At 37.8% G+C, this 24,136-nt stretch overlaps 1 protein-coding gene across 1 annotated transcript in view; it reads right to left on the reverse strand.

The window, feature by feature from the left end:
- FMN2 (formin 2) overlaps positions 1-24,136 on the reverse strand; it is a 386,263-nt gene that overhangs the window by 199,959 nt on the left and 162,168 nt on the right. Inside the window, exon 7 of the mRNA XM_078441390.2 lies at positions 7,784-7,871. Within this exon, the coding sequence (XP_078297516.1) occupies positions 7,784-7,871 (88 nt within the window). The remainder of the gene's footprint in view (positions 1-7,783; positions 7,872-24,136) is intronic.

A 24,136-nucleotide genomic window follows, 5' to 3' on the forward strand; every position in this document is an offset into this window, starting at 1 on the left:
AAGATTCTACTCCTGCTTCTTACCAAAACTCGCTGTAGCAACCAAGTCAAACTGCCTTCCCCTGCTACCCTCACAAGCCACCCACAGCCAACAGTGGTCCACGAGGAATATGGTTGGCACGCTGCACAGAGACAATGATTTAGAAATCACACAGTTAGGGGAGACCCCAGCCTTTTAAATTTCCAAAACAAATTGCTCTCCTTGCAGACAAAGTACAGTCCAAGGATGTGTCCATGCTCACCTTCTAGGAGCTGCTAATAGAAATAATTCTCATATTTATCTCCATCCAGAAAACAGAAATGGACACAGCTCAGTACTAATATTCAATATTTTAGTAATACTGATGGAAAACCCAAGCTCCAGAAGAATCAAGTCTGCGTTAGTTATGCACCCCTTGAACTTAGACTCCCACTCCTCCTCTCTCATCTTGCTCTCAAAGGTCATCAGGTGCAGCTTCTGTATTCCACTACCTCTGTTGTCTCATGGTAAAGGCTTGTAGCAGAACATGTTCTCAGTAACAGGAGAAGGAATAAAGTCTCTAAGTTCTCCCTCCTCACTGGTTGGCCAGATTCTGAGTTCAAACATCTCCAAAGCCTATAAACGAACTCCTTTTCTAAGAAATGCAGAAAGGTGAGGACAGAATATTGACCGTTTAATGTGTGTGTGTTTACAGGAAATAATTCATTTAGTCGCCCTTTCTAAAATGAGGAGACTGAGGTATAGAGATACGAGGAAAAGCACCCTGGTTTACTCAGCTAACCGGTGGCAGCACTGGGATTCAAATCTGTCTTACCCAGAATCTTTACCAAATCGGTCAGATGGTGCCGCTAACAAATATCACAGATTGAGTGGTTTAAAAAGGAATTAAGGTCTCCCAGTTCTGGAGGCTTGAACTGGTAAGGACCCTCTTCCTAGTTTGCAGAGACTGTGGCCTCCGTTCTTCTTCTTAAAGGGTGTTAATCCCATCATGGGAGCCGCCCTCATGAGCTCACCTAACCTGAGTATCTCCCAAAGGCCCCACTGTCAGTACAATCACACTGGGGATTAGGGCTTTGAACAGATGAATTGGGGGCTGGGGGGGAGAAATACATTCTGTCCCAAATAAAACCCAAGCAGCTCGGCCCTGGAATCACGCTCTTAATCAATGCTAGTCTACACGTGAAAGTAAAGGGAAAAACGCAGGGAAATACAGACACAAAGAATAAAGAAATATGCTTAGAGTGTGAGTACAAAATGAAAGCAAGGACTGAACTAGGGAGATAGAGCGTCTTTCCCTATATACTCTCTGAGCATCAGTAAACTGGAAAGTTCCATGCTCTGTGTGTCACAAGCTTTTTACAAGTAAACATAACCTGCTTTCATTCATCAATAAGTTCAGCCCAGGTTGTTTCTCTAGAGCAAATTTGTTTATCTTTGCTTGGTTCAATCATGAACAAGCAACTCCATTAATAATTCCCTCTAAAGTATTTTTCATAGCTGTGAAAAAAAAAATCTGCTTCATTCTCTAAGGAAGAGACCCAATAAACAAACTGAGGAATGTATGAAATGACACTTAATTTGCTAAATATATTTTCTAGAACTTTAGTAACTCAAAAACAACTGAGGGCCCAAAGTGCTTTGGCCAGTGTAGGAGCCGAAGGAACTGGACACCCATTCTGATCCTATTAAGGTGAAGCCCCAGGCAAGCTTAATCTAGAAGTCTCTATTCCCTCCATTGTATAATGAACAGTTATAACTCCCTTTTCTGGACCACTTTACACAGCTACGGGCTTACCTCATTTTATTGTACTTAGCTTTATTGACTTGGCAGATACTGCGTTTTTTTAAAAGTTGAAGGTTTGTGGAAATGCTGCTGGAAGCAAGTACATTGGTGCCATTTTTCCAACAGCATTGGTTCGCTTTGTGTCACTGTGTCACATTTTGATAATTCTCACAATATTTCAAATTTTGCATTATTATTATATTTATTATGGCGATCTGTGCTCAGTGATCATAACCCACTGAAAACTCAGATGATGGGTTAGTATTTTTCAGCCATAAAGTATTTTTTAATTAAGATGTATACATGATTTTTAAAAATAAAATACTACTATGTACTTACTAGACTACATAATATAGTATAAACATAAATTTTATTTGCACTGGAAACCAAAACAATCATTTGATATAGCTTATTTCGATATTTGCCTTACAACAGTTATCAGGATAAGGCTTCTAACAACTCTGATCTCCTCTGAAGGAGGGCAATGACAGAAGATCAAAAGAACAGCAACATGAAGCAGGTTCCAATAAGAAATCAGAAATTAACAGATAGACTTCACTGGAATTTAAAGCTAAAAGCATGTTATCATCCTTGTAAGGTATCCTTAACTGCATTTTTAAAAGTGTTTGAAAAAGCAATCTTTAGGCTTAGAGACCAAAGAATAAAAATAAACATGATTTTATTTGCCAGGTGGTTTGCATAGTTATCTTATTTAATATCAAGACACATGATTTTGATAAACCAGATTTAAAGAGGATAGACATTTCAACAAGGACATAATTTAGTATTTGTTGCCCATGGGCTCATAATACTAGTTGGCTTTAGATAGCACAGACGTTAAAAGGAAGAAAGGAACGAGGGCTATTAATTAATACTTTGGGCTGCCCAATCCTGAAAGATTAGCAAAACTTATTTTCTAGGGGTGGGATGATTAAATACATCTTAGGTATCCCTTGCTACAGTATCTTTAATCTATTTTTTAAATAGGCAGGGTTTTTTTTAGGTTTATTCTTGACAAAGAGAGAGGAAGACACAGGATCTGAAGCAGGCTCCAGGTTCCAAGCTGTCAGAACAGAGTCTGAACTGGGGCTCCAACTCACAAACCGCAAGATCATGACCTGAGTTGAAGTCAGAAGCTTAGCTGAGTGAGCCACCCAGATGCCCCATCTTTAATCTATTTTAAAACATATATACTAAGGTGATGTAATGGTATATATGAGCCAGTTAAAGCTTCAACTTAAGGAGCAGTCACTTGTCTTAACACCCATACCTCAGGGATGGTAGGCCAGCACTACGTAAGAAAGGCCATATTTCAGAGTCAGTTATCACAAGCTCCTCATCTATCCCTATGTAGATCAGTAACTGAGGCTTTGCTAGTTAACATTCTAATATCTGAAATGGGCCTTCACTGGTGAAACTAAAAGAATATAAGACATGCAGGTTAGCTAAAATCTCTTAGACATGCTCTACTCCACCCTGCCCACAGACAGAGCATGAAAACTTAGTGGAGTAAGTCTATAGCCTGGATCTTTAAGGACGCTGCCTGAAGCTTCGTCTCTAAGTGCTCTTGGGTCCAGACATTGGCTGAGTTAGATTTCTAGTTGCCAGGTACAGAATATAAGGCTAACAGATTCCTGCCTCTGTGAGGTGTTTACATCAATCTGGAGCAAACCTTTCAGACAAGGTATTGATGACAGTACCAAAAGGACAGACAGCTAGACAATCTCAGGTTTACCAAACAGGCTTTCCACACTATGAACTGAAGTTCCCTAGCCAATAAATAGTTGTTTTACAAATACATGTATATGAAGGAGAATTAGATCAGAAATTCATTTCCATTTGATCTGATGGTAGAGTTGCCCTACTCCTGATGTTCCTGAAAAATTTCCCATTTGTACCTGCTGCACAGGCAGTATTAGTCATAGCACCCCCTTCCACTCTCAAAGGTATCCAGGTTTGGATGGTAAATTATGTGGATATTCTACCTCATAGTGAGACGGGGTGGGGTAAAATTGAGCCTTATGAAATTTGAAATTGCCCTGCAGCTACTGTTTCCCACTAAAATGGACCTGGAGCTGCGAATACCACACTGACTCCCAAAATATGGATGGAATGCTGTATAGAAACTTCAGTCTCTTTTAACAAAACTCAACTACAGAGCTGGAGGATACTCTCATAATACCAACTTCTGAAAATAATAGGCTAGATGATTGGAATCAATCCTCCCATGAGAACAATTTAAAATGCTGGATAAAATATGTTTATAAAATTGTTTAAAAGCATCAAAAATCAGTCAAGATAGGAATTATCATGCTAAACAAGAGTATATAAGAAAATGAGCCAGTTCACAAAGTGCTTTAGCCCTATCCCAACAAATCTGCACTTTCTGTTGACAGCCTAATGGAGTCAAAAGCTAAATATCAAAGCTCAGGGTCCACCCAAAGTACAGATTCTAGACCCATCTGACAATAAACTGGGACTCCAAAGGAAACCAACTATGCAGTGGATAAGCAGTTAGCATTGCCTCAGGGGATCCCTTGAGCTTGATTTAAGGAAATCCTAAACCCATAGTGACCCTAAGGCCCTAGAAAAGAAAGGAAAATCCGTTCTGAAAAGTACATTCATCCTAGACTTTAAATTATTCTAAACCATTGGAGTGGTCTTTTTTTTTTTTCTTCAGAGGTGGCACACCACAGTTTCACCCTTTCCACTGTAAAACTGTTGTAATGTACAGGATAGCTTAGAAGTTACCAGACACATTTACAACTGCATTAGAACAACTCCGGTCTTCACTGCAACATTTGTGTGCACATGTGCATGCACACACACACACACGCGCGCGCGCGCGCGCACACACACACACACACACACACACACACACACACAGTTAATCATTTGGGACTGTCTCACTGCCATATTAGTAAACTTAGTCAAGAAACAGATGCCTTCTCTCCTCTCTGCCCTTTGACTCTATTTAACACTGAGGACTCTATATGTGCCATTGTAGAAAAAAACCTATCTTTACCTCCCTTTGAGTCTGAGCAGGATGTGGTGTTTAGTGGATGTAGTGGCAAGACCACGATGAGATTTTTGGCACCTCTAATCTAAACCTTCCACATTAATTACTCTTACACAGCACTTTAAAAATAGAAGCATTACAAAGTAAGCTCAACTCTAACCTTTCCTAGAGTTTCAGTGAGGGAGAAGGGAAAGAGAGAAAATAATTCCTGCTGCTTTTTACAATATTACATATACTTTGTTTTCAAGATACCGATGCTGTTTGTAGAAAAAGCACAATCTTGAAGGAGCAGCTCATATGAATGAAAAGAACAGGACCAGCGAGTGAAGAAGGCTTGGTACAAGTTCAGCCTGTTCCATTAACATGCTTTGTGACATTGAAAAAGAAACCTGACCACCAAACGATCTTAGTTTGCTCTTCTATAAGATGACACTGGAGGTCTGGATAAATTCTGTGGCTGCTTCTACAACCGAAATCAATGATGTTTATGCTGCTGTGGATTTCTCAGTGGAGGCATATCCTGATAGAAGTCAAGTTTATTCTAGAGGCCACAAGTGATTCACACATGTAAATCATGGTCCCAGACACCATACTGAGACAGAACAGGACTTTATTCACTGAAAGGCACACCACTTGCTTCTTCAGACTTAAATTCTAAGGCGGCTGTTTTTTTTTAGAAAACCATGTGCAGGGTTTCAAAGTGATTCAAGCAATCACTTCACATCCTAATAGGATAAAGTTTATGCATAATTCTGTGTGACCCTTCAACTACTGACGTTCATGCCATGTTATTGTTAGCGTTGCATGTTAAGCGAGCAAATTTTCAATGAACTCTCACTGGCTTTACCACAGACACAGATGTGAGGCGGACTCCTTTGTTCATAAGGTTCTCATTATTAACTCAACCCGGATTGAATATTTGACTGAAGGAAAGGACCATATCATTATTTTCAGATTTCATTCTATGACTTAACTGGGCTACATCTGCCAGCTTTAGAAACGCCAAGTACTGCTCGGCGCCAGCCTTGCCGTCCTGTTCTATGACGACTACCCCCAATGCTTCAGTTTGAGGAAGTCTCCTCACCATCAAAACAGTTTAATAAAAACTTAAATTATGATTAAGAGTTACTCATCAATTGACAGGGCATACCAGGCTTGTGCTATTTATGAATTATTCCGCAAAATATTTTAAAGCTAACAAATAGAATCCGCATTCATAAAGGGGTAAGCTAGAAAGCCAGTTGAATGTTTTCATGATTTATAGAGCCTGTGTTCTACTTGAAGCCATATTTCTTTACTAGGTAAACTGGCATGCCATTGGATGATTCAATCTGCTTTAAATCTATTCTCAGGCTCTGGACAGCTTATGGATCATTCTGAATATAAATTTAATTCCTTTATTCACCTTGGGCAACATCTCTTAGCATAAATGTGACAGGGAGATATGGAATAGGAATGGCTGTTAATTATAGGGTAGGATTCAAATATTTAAAATATTGACACTAAAGCCACTTAGAAAATGTTAAAATCACCCTGACTCCAAACACAGAAAATATTTTATAAGCCTGAGTAAAGATATAAATTAAAACAACATAAAAGAAATAACAAAAAGGTCATGATATTACTGCTTCATCTCTTAGCATAAATGTGCTTGGGCACATCTCCTAGCATAAATGTGACAGGAAGATATGGAATAGGAATGGCTGTTAATTATAGGGTAGGATTCAAATATTTAAAATATCGACACTAAAGCCACTTAGAAAATGTTAAAATCACCCTGACTCCAAACCCAGAAAATATTTTATAAGCCTGGGTAAAGATATAAATTAAAACAACATAAAAGAAATAACAAAAGGTCATGATATTACTGCTTCCATGTATATGGATCACTAACAATAATATAAGTGGGCAAGAATCATTTGAAACCATCTTTGATGGTTACTAGAAAAAATAACTAGGGGCGCCTGGGTGGCTCAGTCGGTTAAGCGGCCGACTTCGGCTCAGGTAATGATCTCGCAGTCTGTGAGTTCGAGCCCCGCGTCGGGCTCTGTGCTGACAGCTCAAAGCCTGGAGCCTGTTTCAGATTCTGTGTCTCCCTCTCTCTGCCTCTCCCCTGTTCATGCTCTGTCTCTCTCTGTCTCAAAAAAATAAATAAACGTTAAAAAAAAATTAAAAAAAAAAAATAACTATGCATAGAAAAGCCCAGGGGTTTACATACAGTCATCCCAAATAATTGAAAGAAGAGGGACAGCTTTCCACCCTAAAAATTTATAAATAATAAATTTGCTTTAGCAATTCTTTCACCAACTCATCATATCTCAGAGGAAGACTAAGAGAACATGCCCCCTTGTCCGTCCAATGATTTATAGACATCTGTGACAAATGATCATTCAACCTCTTGAACACTTTTCAGTTTTAATTACTATACATGGCAATCCAGTCTACTGTTTGACATCTCTAATCATAAAACCATTCTTAAAACAACAACAATCAAAACAAGCATCCATGTAACTCCTACACTGGTTGAAGCCAACCTTTTAGAAAATTTATGTTAGCTCATCAAACACTTGAGATTCAAGTCTCAATATATTTCTCTCTCCAATACACTATCTCTAGCTATTTTCAATGGCTGAGACCTACCTCATTATTATCCTGTTTACCAGTCACTCTTTGAGAATGGCATCCAGAAGTAAATACCTCAGATAAAGTCTAATTAGTTACAGGGCACAGTGAGACCAGTATTTATGATGAATCAAAAATCAAACTTTATTAATGCATACTAAATATGTCACATGAGAATTAGGCTTTTAGCAAGATACAGAAACAACGCAAAAGCCAAGTTATGAGCAGCCCTTCCAGAAACGATCATGGAAGAAAGATCGGTAGCATTCATACTAATCTCAATATAACTCTAAACACTCTAAACAACTTTACCACCAAACATCACATCCTTCTGCCCAAAAGTGGGTATTCAAAAGCTGAATCTTTATTTGTGTACTTACCATGTTGTATATCTTTCATATCTAAGTGAAGGCTAGACATTAATATTCCAACTGCTTGTGACCTTTTGTTGCTTAATAACTTGACCACCTGCTCAAAGAAAGGAAAAGAGGGAAATGTTAATTTGAACTCCAGTGATATGCTTTACTACATGTTGTTTTGAATCCTAAATGAAAAACACATAACTTAAAGTCATTACTTTACTACCTTACTAAAGTATTCAAAACTGATTTGAACTTTTGTGTTTCATGACTTATACCTTCAAATCTTCCATTTTCACCCATAAGCCTCAATAGCATGCTGTTTGCTAGTCTTTTAAGAATGTGATCTGTCAACAAGTAAACTTTCTAATAGTTTAGAAGATTAGTTTCACCTCTGTGAAAAAAACAATTACACATTTGATAATTTGCAGCCTGAGATTTGAAGTGTTCCTTTTGTACTGCCGGGCCTTGAAACACGGGTCAACAAGTGAAAGATAAAATCTATACACAGAAAATCCATTTGATCAGACCCAAAATAGAGGCCAAAATAGAAAATGTGCTTTGATTCTAGTCTTTTAGGAAGCTCACTGCTTTACTGGCAGTCCCTCATGTTCTGCATTTGGCCCACATTGTGTGGAGAACTTTCCAACTAATTAATAGAGGAATACAAGAAGCAAATCCAAAGGGCTATGTCTGCTCAGTCTCTAATCTGGCTTTCTAGGGAGTCCTAAAGAGTCAATCAATGTGCACACCTCACAAGAAGTTTTCCCAAAATAAAGGTGGGCACATTGTTATTGGACACACACATTTAAAATATGTTTTCCAGACACCACTGATAAATCCTGATTATGAAACCATTATCCCAGGTCCTGATCTTGTGGAGGGCAGCAATTTCTATTTACTCTCTTGGTTTTGTTATAAATCTGCTTAGAAAAACACTGGAGGAAAAGGGAAAAAAAGGTTGTGGCCAGATTACCAGAAGTGACAGCTGCCCTAACAGCTATCACATTTGCTGACCTTGTCTTTCTTTTTGGTTTAAGTTGGGCCAATCAGTAAACTAATAAAATAATCGTGACCAGCTGTCACACAGAGTCACAAAGTAAAACAATATTCTTAATAGCAATAATAGCATTCTTGGTTCCCCAGCAGGGATGGGGGTGAGGAATAAAACAAAACACTTTCAGAAGGACCAACCACAAAACCCTCACTTCTGAAAGCTTTCTGTAGAAAGGAATAATACCCCACAAGAGACAGTGCTTCCTCAAAAGAATATATATGTATGTCTATGTACATATGTACACATACATATATTATTCTCTTTATAATATTTATTTATTTTTGAGAGATAGAGACAGAGTGAGAGTGGGAGAAGATGAGAGAGAGAAGGAGACACAGAATCTGAAGCAGGCACCAGGCTCCGAGCTGTCAGCCCAGAGCCTGATGCAGGGCTCGAAGTCACGAACCGTAAGATCATGATCTGATTTTGATTCTCAATTTCTTCTCTAAACATTTTATTAATTTTTAGCTAAAATATTAGCTTAGAACTTGAGTGTGAATCCACTCACACCCCCAAGTATTTCCATCAATAGTGTAATCTTCTTCAGAAGTGAACAGAAACATAATATCAGAAAAACAAAAGGCATGTTTTCTGTCCTCAAAAACACTTTCTAACTTCAGATAAATGCAGTCTGGGTCCCATCCATGACACTCTGACAAAATTAAGTGCATTTGAATCCATATGTCAGTTGACCTCACTGCAGTGCTGACAGCCTGATCACAACCTCCTAGGAAATACTCCATGGCTCCTGCCAGCCCTTCTCAGACCTTTTCAAGGTGAATTATTCTGATTTCACCTTAAATACTGGCATACTTCACAGTTCTGTTCTTAGCACTTTATTCTGTTCACTTTATACCTATGATTTCTCTTCTAGAGATGTACCTGCCCACACTTATAACTTCATTCTTGTAACTGTATCCCCAATTTTACACTATTCCACTTTCCTAACAGATATCTGCACATAAATTTCCATTGGATGTGTTTAAAACCAAACTCATCATCAGTTCCACTCCCAAACCATTCTATCTTCTCCTCTTTTATTCCATACGTTGCGATAAAGGTACCACCATTTTCCATCTACCTACTAAAGTTAGAAATCTAGAAATCAATCTAGACACTTACCTCTACTTCATCTGTATACTCTGGTCTCTTAACAAGTCCTGTCAATCATAACTCCTTTCATATCTTTGGAACCAACCCTTCCTCGTCAACTCTATTGTCAGCATTTATATCTATGTTATATCTCACATAGATCAATGCAAAAATTTTTGAAGTAGTCTCCCAAATGTAGTACGATAGTTCTCAAAGTGTGTTCCCTGGACCAGCAGGCATGCTCATCACAACAATCACTCCGTTGCACACCTGAAAATCTGGGCATCAGATTTTCATAAACATGTACTTCAAGAAACCTTTTAAGTGATTCTAGAATCACTGATGACTCTCACTGCTTCCTGTCCATTCTTCAAACTGATTTCCAAGTACCATCTCTAAGAATGCTGATATTTGCATATCATTCCCTTGCTTTTTAAACCTGAGTGGCTCATGTTTACAGGTTAGTCTTTTTTTTTTAATTTTTTAATGTTTATTTATTCTTGAGATACAGAGAGAGAGAGAGAGAGAGAGTGTGTGAGTGGGAGAGTTGCAGAGAGAGACAGAGAGAGAGAGAGAGAGAGAGAGAGAGAGAGAGAGAATCTGAAAGAGGCTCCAGGCTCTGAGCTGTCAGCACAGAGCCTGACACAGGGCTGGAAGTCATGGACTGTAAGATCATGACCTGAGCCGAAGTCAGAGGCTTAACTGACTGAGCCACCCAGGTGTCCCTACAGGTTAGTCTTTTGAAAGGTCATATAGACTTTCAGTCCATGAGCACAGAATATCCTTTATTTGTTTGTGTCATCTTCAATTTCTTTCACTAATTTTTTTGTCGTTTTCAGAGTATAGACTGGAAGAATTAATATTGTTAAAATGCCCATAACCTAAAGCAATCTACAGATTCAATGCAATCCCTATCAAAATACCAATAGAATTTCTCACAGAACCAGAACAAGTAATCCTAAAATTAGTATGGAATCACAAAAGACCCTGAGTAGCCAAACCAATCTTGAAAAAGAAAAACAAAACTGGAGATATCACAATCTCCAGGTTTCAAGACATACTACAAAGCTATAATAACCAAAACAGTATGGCACTGGCACTAAAACAGACACAAAGATCAGTGGAACAAAATATAAAATCTAGAAATAAACCCAAAATTGTATGGTCAATTAATCTATAATAAAGGAGGCAAGCATAGACAATGGGGAAAGATAGTCTCTTCAATAAATGGTGCCAGGAAAACTGGACAGCTACATGCAAAAGAATGAAGCTGGACAACTTTCTTACACCATAGACAAAAATAAACTCGAAGTGTATTAAACACCTACATGTGAAACCTGAAACTATAAAGCTCCTAGAAAAACAACATAGGCAGTAATCTCTTTCACACGGGCCCTAGCAACATTTTTCTAGAAATGTCTTCTCTGGCAAGGGAAACAAAAGCAAAAATAAACTATTGGAACTGCACCCAAATAAAAAGCTTCTGCATATAAAGGAAATCATCAATAAAATGAAAAGACAATGTACTGAATTGTAGAAGATATGGGCAAATGGCATATCCAATAAGAGGCTAATATCCAAAATATATAAAGAACTTATATAACTCAACACCCATCATCATCATCATTAACATCTGATTAAGAAATGTTGGGGGGGTGGTGTGCAGGGGGGCACCTGGGTGGCTCAGTCTGTTAAGCATCCAACTTCGGCTCAGTTCATGATCTCATGGTTCGTGAGTTTGAGCCCTGCATTTGTCTCTGTGCTGACAGCTCGGAGCCTGGAGCCTGCTTCGGATTCTCTTTTTCCCTCTCTCCGTCCCTTCCCCACTCATGCTCTGTCTCTGTCTTAATAAACGTTAAAAAAAATAAAAAAAGAAATGGGCAGGAAACCTAAATAGATATTTTTTCCAGAGAGGACATCCAGATGGTCAAGAGATACATGAAAAGATGTTCAACATCACTAATAATCAAAAAAATGCAAATCAAAACCACAATGAGATATCACCTCACACCTGTCAGAATGGCTAGTATGCAAAAGACAAGAAATAACAAGTGCTGGTGAGGATATGAAGAAAACAGAACTCATATGCACTGTTGGTGAGAATGTAAATTGGTGCAGCCACTGTGGGAAACAGTACTGAGCTTACTTAAAAAATTAAAAATAGGAATACCACATGATCTAGTAATTCAACTACTAGGTATTTACCCAAAGGAGATGAAAACACCAATCTGAAGAGACATATGCACCCCAATGTTTATTGCAGCATTGCTTACAATAGCCAAGATAAGGAAGCAATCCAAGTGTCTACCGATAGATGAATGGATAAAGAAGATGTTGTGTATACATTTAATGGCATATTACTCAGCCATTAAAAAGAATGAGATCTTGCCATTTTTGACAACATGGATGGACCTATAGGGGATTATTCTAGGTGAACTAAGAGAAAGAAAAATACCATATAATCTCACTTATATATGGAATCTAAAAAAGAAAACAAGTGAACAAACAAATATAGAAATAGACTCATAAACACAGAGAACACACTATTGATTCTCAGAGAGAAAGAAGGTGGAAGATTGGGATACAGAAGAGAAGTGGGAGATACAGGCTTCTTGTTACAGAATGAATAAATCATGAGAATAAAAGGTATAGAATAAAGAATATAGTCAATGATACTGTAACAGTGATGTATAGAGACAGATGCTGTCTACTGCTGTTACAGCAGCCTGACTGGACTAAAGCACTGGGAAAGTAAGGCCAGAATGATAAGAAGACTTTGACCCAAAATCTACTCATAATTCCCCATATTTTCCCCTGAAACTTCAGGGTAAAGACAGAAGCATAACTATCAGTGAGAATGTAGGATCTCAGTGGTCCCCAGATGAAGATCATTTTATTTTTCTGCCTCTGCCCACATCATCCTGGGCACAGTTGAAAAACCCATGTTGCTGGTAAAGGAATAGCTGTCTTACTTTTAAGACATCCAAGGTGAGGGGCACCTTGGTGGCTCAGCTGGTTAAGCATCTGACTCTTGATTTTGGCTAAGGTCATCACCTCATGGTTCATGGGATGGAGCCCCACGTGCTGATAGCACAGAGCCTGCTTGGGATTCTCTCTCTCTCCCTTTCTTTCTCCACCCCTCCCCTGCTCACTCTTTCACCCCCAAAATAAATAAACTTAAAAAAAGACATCCAAGTCAGAAAGTAAAGCAATGGAATATTAATTCACTAAACATTATTATTAGCATTAGTGCCCAGTATAACTCCCACACTTAAAATTAAGGACAAATCCTTAATGAACTCCTTAATGATAGACTTGCAATCAACACATTCATGTCAACATTAGAATAAGCAGAGAACAAAAATGATTGATGAATTCTCCAGAACCATGCTATCCAATACTGAATTATTGAACTAGCTCTTATAGCTAGTTGGGTACTTGAAAGTTTGTTTGTTTGTTTTAATTTTCATTTTGCCTATCTCTCTACATTTTTTTTTTAAGGAGGCCCAGTGTGGAGCCCAACGCAGGACTTAAACTCATGACTCTGAGATCAAGAACTGAGCCCGGACCAAGAGTCTGATGCTTAATGACTGAGCCACCTAGGCACCCCTCTCTCTATGTTTTTTTTTTTTTTAATATGGCTACTAGAAAATTGAAAATTGTATACGTGCCTTGCATTATATTTCTATTGGGCAGCACTGATCAATAAGATCTAACAAATTCAGACAAATTACTAAACCCATTTAGCTTGGACCTAGATTTCTTTTTTATCAAGTTCAAAAATAAAGGGAGCTAAAGATAACATCTGTGTCAAAGGTTCCTTGGCTATTGAATAAGCCTCACTTCCAGGTCAGTTAAAACAAAAACAGAAACAAAAACAAAACACCACATGCCAGATTTGTTCCCTATTAGATAGTGTAAGCAAAACAGGTCAAAAGTATACTTTGAGGGAATGACATGACTCAGATGCCAGAATATGAGGCCCCTGAATGAGTTTAGGAAGATTCTTCTTTCCACCACACAATACTCCAGAAAATTGAAACACCACATATTCAAAATCCTTTCCTTTTAGAATGGATATGAACCTTCCAATTGTAGTGTATACTACTGGTTGATTATTTAAAAATCTAACCTAAATGAAGCTATTTATAGAAATTAAAGTTTTGGTGTTTTGGGGTTTTTTGTTTTTTGTGTGTGTGTTTTTTTTTTTTTTTTTTAGTGCTTACAGAACTTGTCTGATCTGTTTTCAAGTGTCAATTTCCCCACTGAAATAGTAGTTAGTAAATAGGCCAGTATAATATCTTCCCTCACACACAACCAGGCAGTTTCTTGAACATACTTCCATACTTTCAACAGAACCTTTCCTTCACTAAATGTGTTCTAAACAATGTCCTTCTGCAACAGACCAGATTCCTTTTGTAGACTAGCCCATCTTATCTGAGGCTCTACATGGAGCCTCATGTTGGCAAGCTACACATCTTAGCTGAAATTTTTGTTCTGTTCAATAGTCAGCTCTCTCCCCTCATACTCTTGGCTTGGTCCCAACATCTTTTATTTTTGTCTTCCTTAATTTTTTATCATTTCCGGAATATGTCATGTTTCTCTTCCTGCCTCAGGAAACAATATTTTGCAGTGTATTTGGATGGTTATGTCTCCAATTATTTCCCTGGATTCTTTGTCCACTTCCTACCACCGAACTTGCACGCACTGCAAATCCTCCCTATTGTCTTCTTTTTATTTGTTTATTTGTTGGTTTGTTTTGCTTTGTTTTGTTTTGTTTTCATTGCTTTCTTCTCTTGTCTAACAAGTACAACCATGGTCCTTGGAAGGGCCTCACATATTTATATTGCATGGATTGCTCACAGTTCTGACTACTAGTCTACGTCTTCAATTACCTCCTGTTCACTTCCACTTGGAGGCCTGCCCTCCTTCTACAACTCAGCGTGACCAAATTCTAAGCACATTGATTCAACAAAACTAAGGACCTCTGCAGCAGGTCCCATGTTTAAGAACTTAGGCCACAAAATCCTCTTGATTATTTAGCAATAGAACTTCTGAGTTTTAGTGATTACATGGCTGGCCAGCTAACACAGCATTTTTCACAGCCTACTTTATACCTAGGTATAGCCATGTGACCAAGGCAATGCAGAGAACAATAGGGCACTGCCTTAAAAAGGAATCTCTTGGGGCTCTTGGGTGGCTCAGTCAGTTAAGCACCTGACTTCTGCTCAGGGCATGATATCCTGGCTTGTGAGTTCAAGCCCTGTGTTGAGCTCTGTGCTGACAGCTCAGAGCTGGAGACTGCTTCAGATTCTGTCTCCTTCTTTCTCTCCCCCTCCCCCACTCATGCTCTATCTCTTTCTCTCTCTCTCAAAAATAAATATTTTTTAAAAGGGAATCTCTTTGCTCTCTACTTCCTATTTTCTTCTTGAATTCTGTTTTAAGGCAGAATTAAGGAAATAAGCCATCTTCAACCATAATATACCCTAGGGGAAGTGAAGCAACAAAGGAGCTTGGAAATCGATCTCTGGACAACCTAGTGGAATCAAGTGACTCTACCTGCCCAGACATTTCTGTATAGAGGGAAATGAACTTTCCACCTTTTATAGGTCACAGTAGATGCGGCCAAACCAATATATATTTTTTTATTCTTAATTTTATTTTTTTGCCAAACCAATATTTTAACTAAGGCATCCACTGAGTATAGGCATTCTACTAAACATCAGGGCAAATGCACAGACCAAGGAGATGAAGGAAATTAATCATCCTCTGTTCAACTAGCTCTATTCTACAACCCTTGTATTCAGTCAGGGGTACCACCAGCCTGACATCAGTATGGAGACCTTTGACCCATTTCTCCTCTGCATTTCCATATCCAGTCATACATCAAAGTCCACTGATGTTTCCTTATCTTACCTTCCTCTCTTCAACTACCATCACCCTGGTGCAAGTTCTTTTTACCTCCTCACACAGTATGGGAGCTTCCTGCTTCCAAGTCCTTTGTCCTGCTTTTAGACCACCACCCCATAAAGGCCGCTTTCACCACACCATCCTCTTACCCTTATTTCTCTGCTCTATTTTTCATTGTCAAAATGACAGATTACTCCCTGGGCAGAATGTTCAAGTATCATTCCCCAAGGCCACCTTTCTAAACCTCCTCCCATCTCTCATACAAGTCTTACCAGGGCTGAATTAGGACCCTCTTCTTTAGTATCATAAGACTGTATGTTTCCCTACTGTAATATACACACCATAAAGTAGTTGTTGAGGTAATTCTCACTACAATGCGAGCATCTCCAGACAGAAGCTGTCCAATTGTATGCTTCAGTCCCAACAATGATGGATACACTGAGGGTATTCATGCAGGGCAGGGCACGTCTGTTGAATAAGTGAGCCTTGTCTAAAACACTTTGCTTATTTCTGAAGCCCTCCCACTCCCTAATCTTGAAAAACAGTTTCCAGTGGCACCTGGGTGGCTCAGTTAAGCATCCGACTATGGATTTTGGCTCAGGTCATGATCTCATGGCTCATGAGTTCAAGCCTCACATTGGGCTCTGTGCTGACAGCATGGAGATTGTTTGGGATTCTCTCTCTCCCTCTTTCTGTCTGCCTCCTACGCTCATATACATGCATGTGCTCTCTCTCAAAATAAACAAATAGTTTCCACCCTTACTAGACATCAGAATGACCTAGGAAGTTTCTTAAATAAAGGTTCCCACTTTCCATTTTGAAAAGTCATTTTTCTCTAGAATAAAGCCCTGGAATATACATTCTCTTAAAAACTCCACAGCTAATGGTGATGCAACTCTAGAGAAGTATTCAAATACTTGCTGATTTAGTTGTGAGTCTACAATGAAACTCAAGTCCAGGACTGAAAGATAAGAATTTATATAATTTGATTCAGAGTCATGTTAAGACACAGTAGAAAGCCAATGTGAAGTATATATATTATGTAACACAAACCACATTTAAATGATTATTTAATCAGTCCACAACGTTGTTTGTTGTGAATTCAGAACTTTTAGAAAAGTATTTTATCTAGTATTCCATGTGACATAAATAATGAAGCTGATGCATCAAAGGTCTAAACATTAAATATCCAACAAATAGACAACCTGAAGTTGCAGTTTGTAATAATCCATTGAAATCACACACGAAAGAAAGAAACTAAATAACGTGCTCACAGTCTAAATGCAGAGTCACAGCAAGGGTTTTGTTTCCTAATTCCTAGTCAGGGAGAGTGCATTGCTTTCCTCTGAAATGGTTTGTCAGGATCTTGCTGGAAACTGATATTAGATTAGAGGGATAAATGGCCAGATCCAATAAGGCAAATCCTTCTCTGAGTAGGGTAAGATAAGAAGAGTCAACTGCAGAGATTAGGTAGAGGTAAATTCCAAAGCAGAATTATAGAATGTAAAAATCGCTGTTTCACACAGATATTAGAGCACAAGTCAGTATATCAAGTGGTAGGCAACCCACTCAAGAACAGATACAAAAAATATCCAAGAATGCTATGATGAGAAAGTAACAAGAGAATAGAAGAAAACAGTAAAACAGTAAAAACTGCACCAAAAGCTTAAGAATAGAAGGAGATTCTGAGAGAGTATAATTCCCAGGCTCAGAATTTCTAACAATTTGAAATGTGTGGAGGTAAGAAATCTGTATTTCAGTCCATGCCTTTGCTTAAATTAGCAGCTATATAACTTTGAACAAGTTCTTTATCCAAACAAAGGATCTCAATTTCCCTATCTGTAGAATATAGTTAATAATCCATATGCAATATTCCAATAATTTATGGCAATCAAATACACAACATGAAATATTTTAAAGTATAAAACATGTAGCAAATACAAGGTATTGGTGTTAATTAAATAATTCAATAAGTAGCAATTATATTTTATAATGCTATAAAAAGCACTTGAGCTTATTCCAAGAGAAAAAAAACAAGCAATAATAGTAAGTCATAAGGAATAAACCAAATAAAGTTTGGTAAACTCTAGAATTAAAAGAGAACAATCCACGCATTGGCTAATCCCCACCCCCTAGCAAATTTACAAAGTGTTGTTTCACTAAAAATTCTTTAGGTATACTGTTGGTCATCTCATAACTTTGATATGAATTCAGTTTTCTTACTTTGGAAAGATACGGTCATCTCTAGATTTTTGATGCAATGAGAATCAGGAACCAAGAGACTTTTCTGTACTGTCTGATACTATTTGATGAAAACAGCAAACATCTTCAATCTTAACTAGTCTGCACTCAAAAGTAAAGAATGCTCATGTGGGATTTTGCAGAGCAAGAGGTTATCAGGGATTTTTTAGCCCACGTACACAAGCAAGGAGGACTGCAGTCTTATTTACACTACCACCTTCTCCTCTTCTGATTACTGTTAAGCCTCAGGGCAGGGTGGCCAGCCTCACAGACATCCAACAGCATTCCAAGGCACTGCAGACCAGAGGGAGGTATTGACACTGACCATGCCCAGGAGTGATATCTCCAGACTATCTGGTTGGCACCAGACAATCCTGTCTACTTGGGCAGCTTCAGCACAGTCTGGGAAACAAAGCAGGTACAGTTTGCTAATTGGGGAGATATCTGAATCCCTCACTGATCAAGAATCTAGAAGTCAACCTTGAAAATAAAGCATAGTCTACTCTGACAGTGTTTACCTGCTTCTTAACTTAGTCCTGAATGAGTCTCTTGGCCTAGGTGCCAAACTACAGTTTAGGTGAGAGCTACCTGCTTTGCCAGACCTGCTTGTGGGTCTGAGTCAACCTCAGAAGGGGACTGATAGCTGCACAATTTGGTAAGGTTACCAGTAGGAACCTATGTGTGCTATCCCAGTCTGTCAACATCTCTCACTTGATTGTCTTCATACACATTTTAGACTTGAGTTTAAAAAGCTGTGTTTCCTGGTTCTAATATAATCTGAATGCTGTTCCTCAACGAAATGGGTTAACTGTTTCAACCTCTCCTGGCACCAGCTTCCTGGTTTCTGCTTTTATTCTCATTTAGTCCAAGATCCTAACACCAGTCTCCGGGTCCCATATCCTAGGCTGTCCCAACTATAAGTATGTGGGACATCTCACCAAATGAAAACTACTCTCTACCTGGATCTCCATGGTTTCTCAATAATGATATCTCACTCTGCTATCTTTTGCCATTTGTACACCAGTATGAGTCATAATATCAGAAATGAAGTCAAACACAAAATATATCATTAAAAACAGCAAATGTGTGTTACATAAAAGTAATTTGATAAACTCTAAGAAATATGCGTCATTCCTTGTTTTGACAAAGGCGTTCTCAAATAGTGGTGTCTACCTAACCTACGAGATCAGTCACATTTACCCACTCAGGTTGACTCTTCTCTCCTGCACCTTAGAATGCAGGCAGGTAAAGAAGAGGAACAGAGCCATAGACCTGTGCTAAATAAATTCAAGTTGAATGAAGTAATTAAACATTCCAAAAGCTTGGTGTATTTAAATCACATCTGCCAAAATAATAACTATCATGTATTGATCCACAGAAGAAGAAAGCAATGTTCATATATTGCCAAAAGATCCACAACAACATGGGACAGGCTGGAATTTCCATTCAGCTCTGCCTGACTCCAAAGCGCACTCGTTGCCCCTGCTCTCAGCCCCTTCAGACACACACACACACACACACACACACACACACACACTTTACAGCACCCCTGATAGCAGAGCATCACAGTACAAGAATCCACTAACAATAAAACAAAGGAAAATTTTGGGCTTTTTATTTTTTGTTAAAGGGATAAATTTAAAAGAATTAGAGATGCCTGGGTAGCTCAGTCAGTTAAGCGTCTGACTCTTGATTTCGGTTCAGGTCATAATCTCATGGTTCGTGAGAGCAAGCTCTGTGTGGGGCTTTGCACTGACAGCTCAGAGACTGCTTGGGATTTTCTCTCTGCCTGCCGCCCCACGCCCCAACCCCCACCCCCGTACATATGTGCTCTCTCTCTCTCTTGCTCTCTTTCTCTCAAAATAAACTTAAAAACAATAAAAATAAATAGGGGCACCTGAGTGGCTCAGTCCATTAAGTGGGTGACTTCAACTCAGGGCATGATCTCATGGTTTGTGAGTTTAAGCCCCACATCAGGCTCTGTGCTGACAGTTCAGAGCCTGGAGCCTGCTTTGGGTTCTGTGTCTCCCTCTCTCTCTGTGCCTCCCCCACTCATTCTCTCTCTCTCTCTCTCTCTCTCTCTCTCTCTGAAAAATAAACACTAAAAAATGTTTTTAATAAAAAAATAAAAATAAATAAATAAGGGCATCTGGGTGACTCAGTCAGTTAAGCCTCCAACTTCAGCTCAGGTCATGATCTCGCAGTTTGTGAGTTCGAGCCCCGCGTCGGGCTCTGTTCTGACAACTCAGAGCCTGAAGCTTGCTTTGGATTCTGTGTCTCCCTATCTCCGTTCGTCCCCTGCTCATGTTCTGTCTGGCTCTGTTGCTCAAAAATAAATGTTAAAATTTTTGGAAAAATAAATAAATACATAAATGAATGAGAAATTCAATTCCTTACTTATTATCTCAACTTCTTTCTTAAATTACACTAAAGCATTTACGATCATGTTGACTAGCAAAACAATAAAACAGACAAACAACAACAAAAACAGTCTAAAGTGATCCTAAGCAAATTAATGGGAAAAATGGCATAAGGTTAAATTTTAATAAAATGTTTATTCTAATAGGTTACATTTCCAAATTTCACATTTCATTTAAAAAATACTATAGTAACATGGAATAAAATGTTGAAATAAATAACATTATGCTCTTCAAATAAAGTACTTTTCTAATTAAAACCAACTACTATAAATCCCCATCTCTCCTCCTTCTTAAACACAGAGAAGACATACAGAGATGTTTAAAGTCCTTCGATTAAAACACACACGCGCGCACACGCACACACAATCTTCTCTTGTATATTCTTTGGACACAGCCTTTTGCCATTGTAGCTTGTTTTGTCATGTAGACTATATGAAAGATATAATTTATCCCTTCGCCATTTCAACTATCTTGGTGACCAAAAAAACAATGTTTCATCTCTCTGATAGGATGCAAGTCCTGTGGAATTGTATTTTTCTCTCCAAAATTCCTTCAAAATATCTGGTTTTAGATCTTTAAATGTTAATGACTTTAATACTATGTTTTTAGCATTTAAAACTTACTGGGAACCCTTACAGGCTAGGCTTAGAATTAAAATATCAAAAATGAATAAATAAATTGTGAGTACCTCTAAATGTTTCCTAGTATTACTAAAAATATTTGGATATTGAATGGGTCTGCAGAATATGGACATCAACATCTCATTTCATATTTCAGTATTATCAACGGGTGATGTTAGTTATCACAAATGAAAAATACAGCACAAGTAAAATCATGCTAATAATAAACCTAAATGAATAAAAGACTTATTGAAACCATTTTCACATTTATTATTATATTATAGCAACTATATTGAGAGAACACTACTTGGCATATAATAATAAAGGGCTTTATGCTGTTGACTCTTATAATCACTGCAAAAACCCAGTGAGGCAGTGACTACTAGTGTCCACATTTCGCAACTGGTAACACACCCATGTAGCAGCATGTGCACTCAGGTGGTCAGGCTCAAGTCTGCCCTCTGAGTCATTCTCCCACCTGGAACCTTCCATATGGAGAGCACACTTTCTGCCAAGGAATTTCACACACTGCACCTCAGCTTCCCACAACTTTGTCAATATCCTGTGTTAGCATATACAATTAAGGACAGATAAAACATAATGGGGATAAATTTATTTTTCTAATTATTAGCTAAAAATCAAAGCTTAGACCAAAACCCTGTCTGAATATTCTATGTATTACTCAATTTCAGGCAAAACATGAAAAACAAACAAAAGCCAAAACAGCTCACTTCCTTAGTACTATAACAACAATATGACAGAGATAAATTTAGATTAAAAGTGTTCTAAGGAAGAAGTTAAATATTCAGGAGATTAATGACCACCGAGCATAAGCTTATTGAGTACAATCACCTAATAAACTTTTAATTTTTCAGTGAATGTTATTCAGTTTCTGACCTATTTAGGCATCCTGCTTTTCTTCCTATCTTTTAGCCATTGGCAATGACATTACTTTCTGGCCCTGACAGAAAGACAAAACTTGATTTCTGGCTCTATCCACTGAGTATCATGGTGCTTTTAGCAGTGTGAAAACATGTAAGAGTGAAAACTGCACTTGAGCCCTACCCCATGGAGGAACACATTTCCAGCTTTCTTACAAGTGTATAATCTTTATTTTTGGAAATGACATATTGAGTAAGCAACTGGCTAATTTTCCAAAGACCTCCCAGAGTTTGGAAGTAAAAGAGCGATAAACATTGACTTGTCACTGAGCTAATTTATGATGTTCATTTTTAGAGAATAAAAGTTTCAATATGTGATTTTAAGCCTTTACAGACCAATGGTCTTCTTTTTGATGGCACCATTTTGAGGGACTGTATGTTACCATTTTCCCTTTCTTCAACAATTCCATTTAAAGAAACCTATACTATACTAAATAATTGTCACATTCTCACAGAACAATAGTCAAATTTATTATTCATTTCCCTGGAGACATCTTCCAACTCTCTTGTCCCCTAAGTCTCAAGTTAGTGCTTTGTTGTTCAAGAAAGAGTCTTCTAAGGTGGCTACCATTTAAACAAAATTTTATATTGCTATTAAGTTATAACAATAGTAAAGTGAACAATAATAAATGTGATACTTTAATTAATTTTTGCACATGAATATACTCTTGTAATCATCCTTCAGATCACTATATAGAACAGTATCAGTATTCCTGAAGACTCCACTCATACCTCTTTCCTATCAATCCTTCTTCCAAAATCCCATTCTGACTTCTATAGCCATAGATTATTGTTGTCTGTTCTTGAACATCATATAAATGGAAACATACCGCTTATATTGGCTTTGTCTATGAAATCCATCAATGTTGCTAAGCATAATGAAAGACTGTTATTTTTCATTGTTTAATACTATTCTTGTGTGTAGTTAAACCACAATTTATTCTTCCATTCTAATATTGATACATATATGAAAAGTTTTCAGTTTAGAGCTATTACAAATTACATGCATTTTCATGGACATATGAACTGATTTCTCTTGGATATATACCCACAGAAGCAAGACTACTGGGTCACAGTGTATATATATTGAGTTTTAGTGTTTACTACAATTAGTTTTCCAGAGCGGTTGTACTTTCTTCAAAGTTCAGTAGACTAATAAAATGAAAAACCAAAACTTCATTCTTTTCAGTAATTTTCTTTACACAGTTATGATAAAACTATTAAATATCTCAGAATGAGGGGCACCTGGGTGGCTCAGTCGGTTGAGCGTCCGGACATGATCTCCCTGTCCATGGGTTCGAGCTCTGCATCGGGCTCTGTGATTACAACTGGTAAATCAGAGCCTGGAGACTCTTTCAGATTCTGTCTCCCTCTCTCTGCCCCTCCCCCACTCATGCTCACTCTCTCTCTCACTCTTTCTCTCCCTCTGTCAAAAACAAATAAACATTAAAAAAATTTTTTTAAATATCTCAGAATGAAATTTATTTAATCACAAGATTAATTAAGCCACTCAGGAGCCTATCAATCAGTTAAGTGTTTTGGAAAGCTGTTACACATGTCAATGAGTCCAACACCACATCTACAGAAATGCATACATTAAGAACAGATACACTAATTTATATGTACACCAAATAAGTTTTAATTCCTTTACCCATGACTATTGCTGAACTTTTAGAAGCAGTAGATATAAAAATACAGTGTTAGATGTATTTCAAATGTCCATAAATACAACCATAAAATAAATTCAACACTATAATCAGCTACATAAAGATGTTTGTATGGAAACCAATTTGACAATAAATTATATTTTAAAAAAGTAATTTTGAATGATCAGTAAGTATGCAAGCATTCTTGGAAAGTACGACTCGCAAATGTTTATTTCTGGATTGGATTTTTCCAGCCAGCTCATAGTGCTTCCATCCTAGAATCTGTGGGTAACATTTTCATAGAAGACAAGTCAAATCGAATTAATCACAACTAAGAAACTAAGTCAAATCAAAAGAAAAAAGAAGCAAATCATCTTTTTTAAAAAAGATTCATTCAAAAGTCAAATAAAAGCAATATCAGAATCAGAGGTTATTTGGGTTATGAGT

Source organism: Panthera onca, chromosome F1 (assembly GCF_046562875.1).
Source record: "Panthera onca isolate mPanOnc1 chromosome F1, mPanOnc1 haplotype 2, whole genome shotgun sequence".
Classification (NCBI taxonomy): domain Eukaryota; kingdom Metazoa; phylum Chordata; class Mammalia; order Carnivora; family Felidae; genus Panthera; species Panthera onca.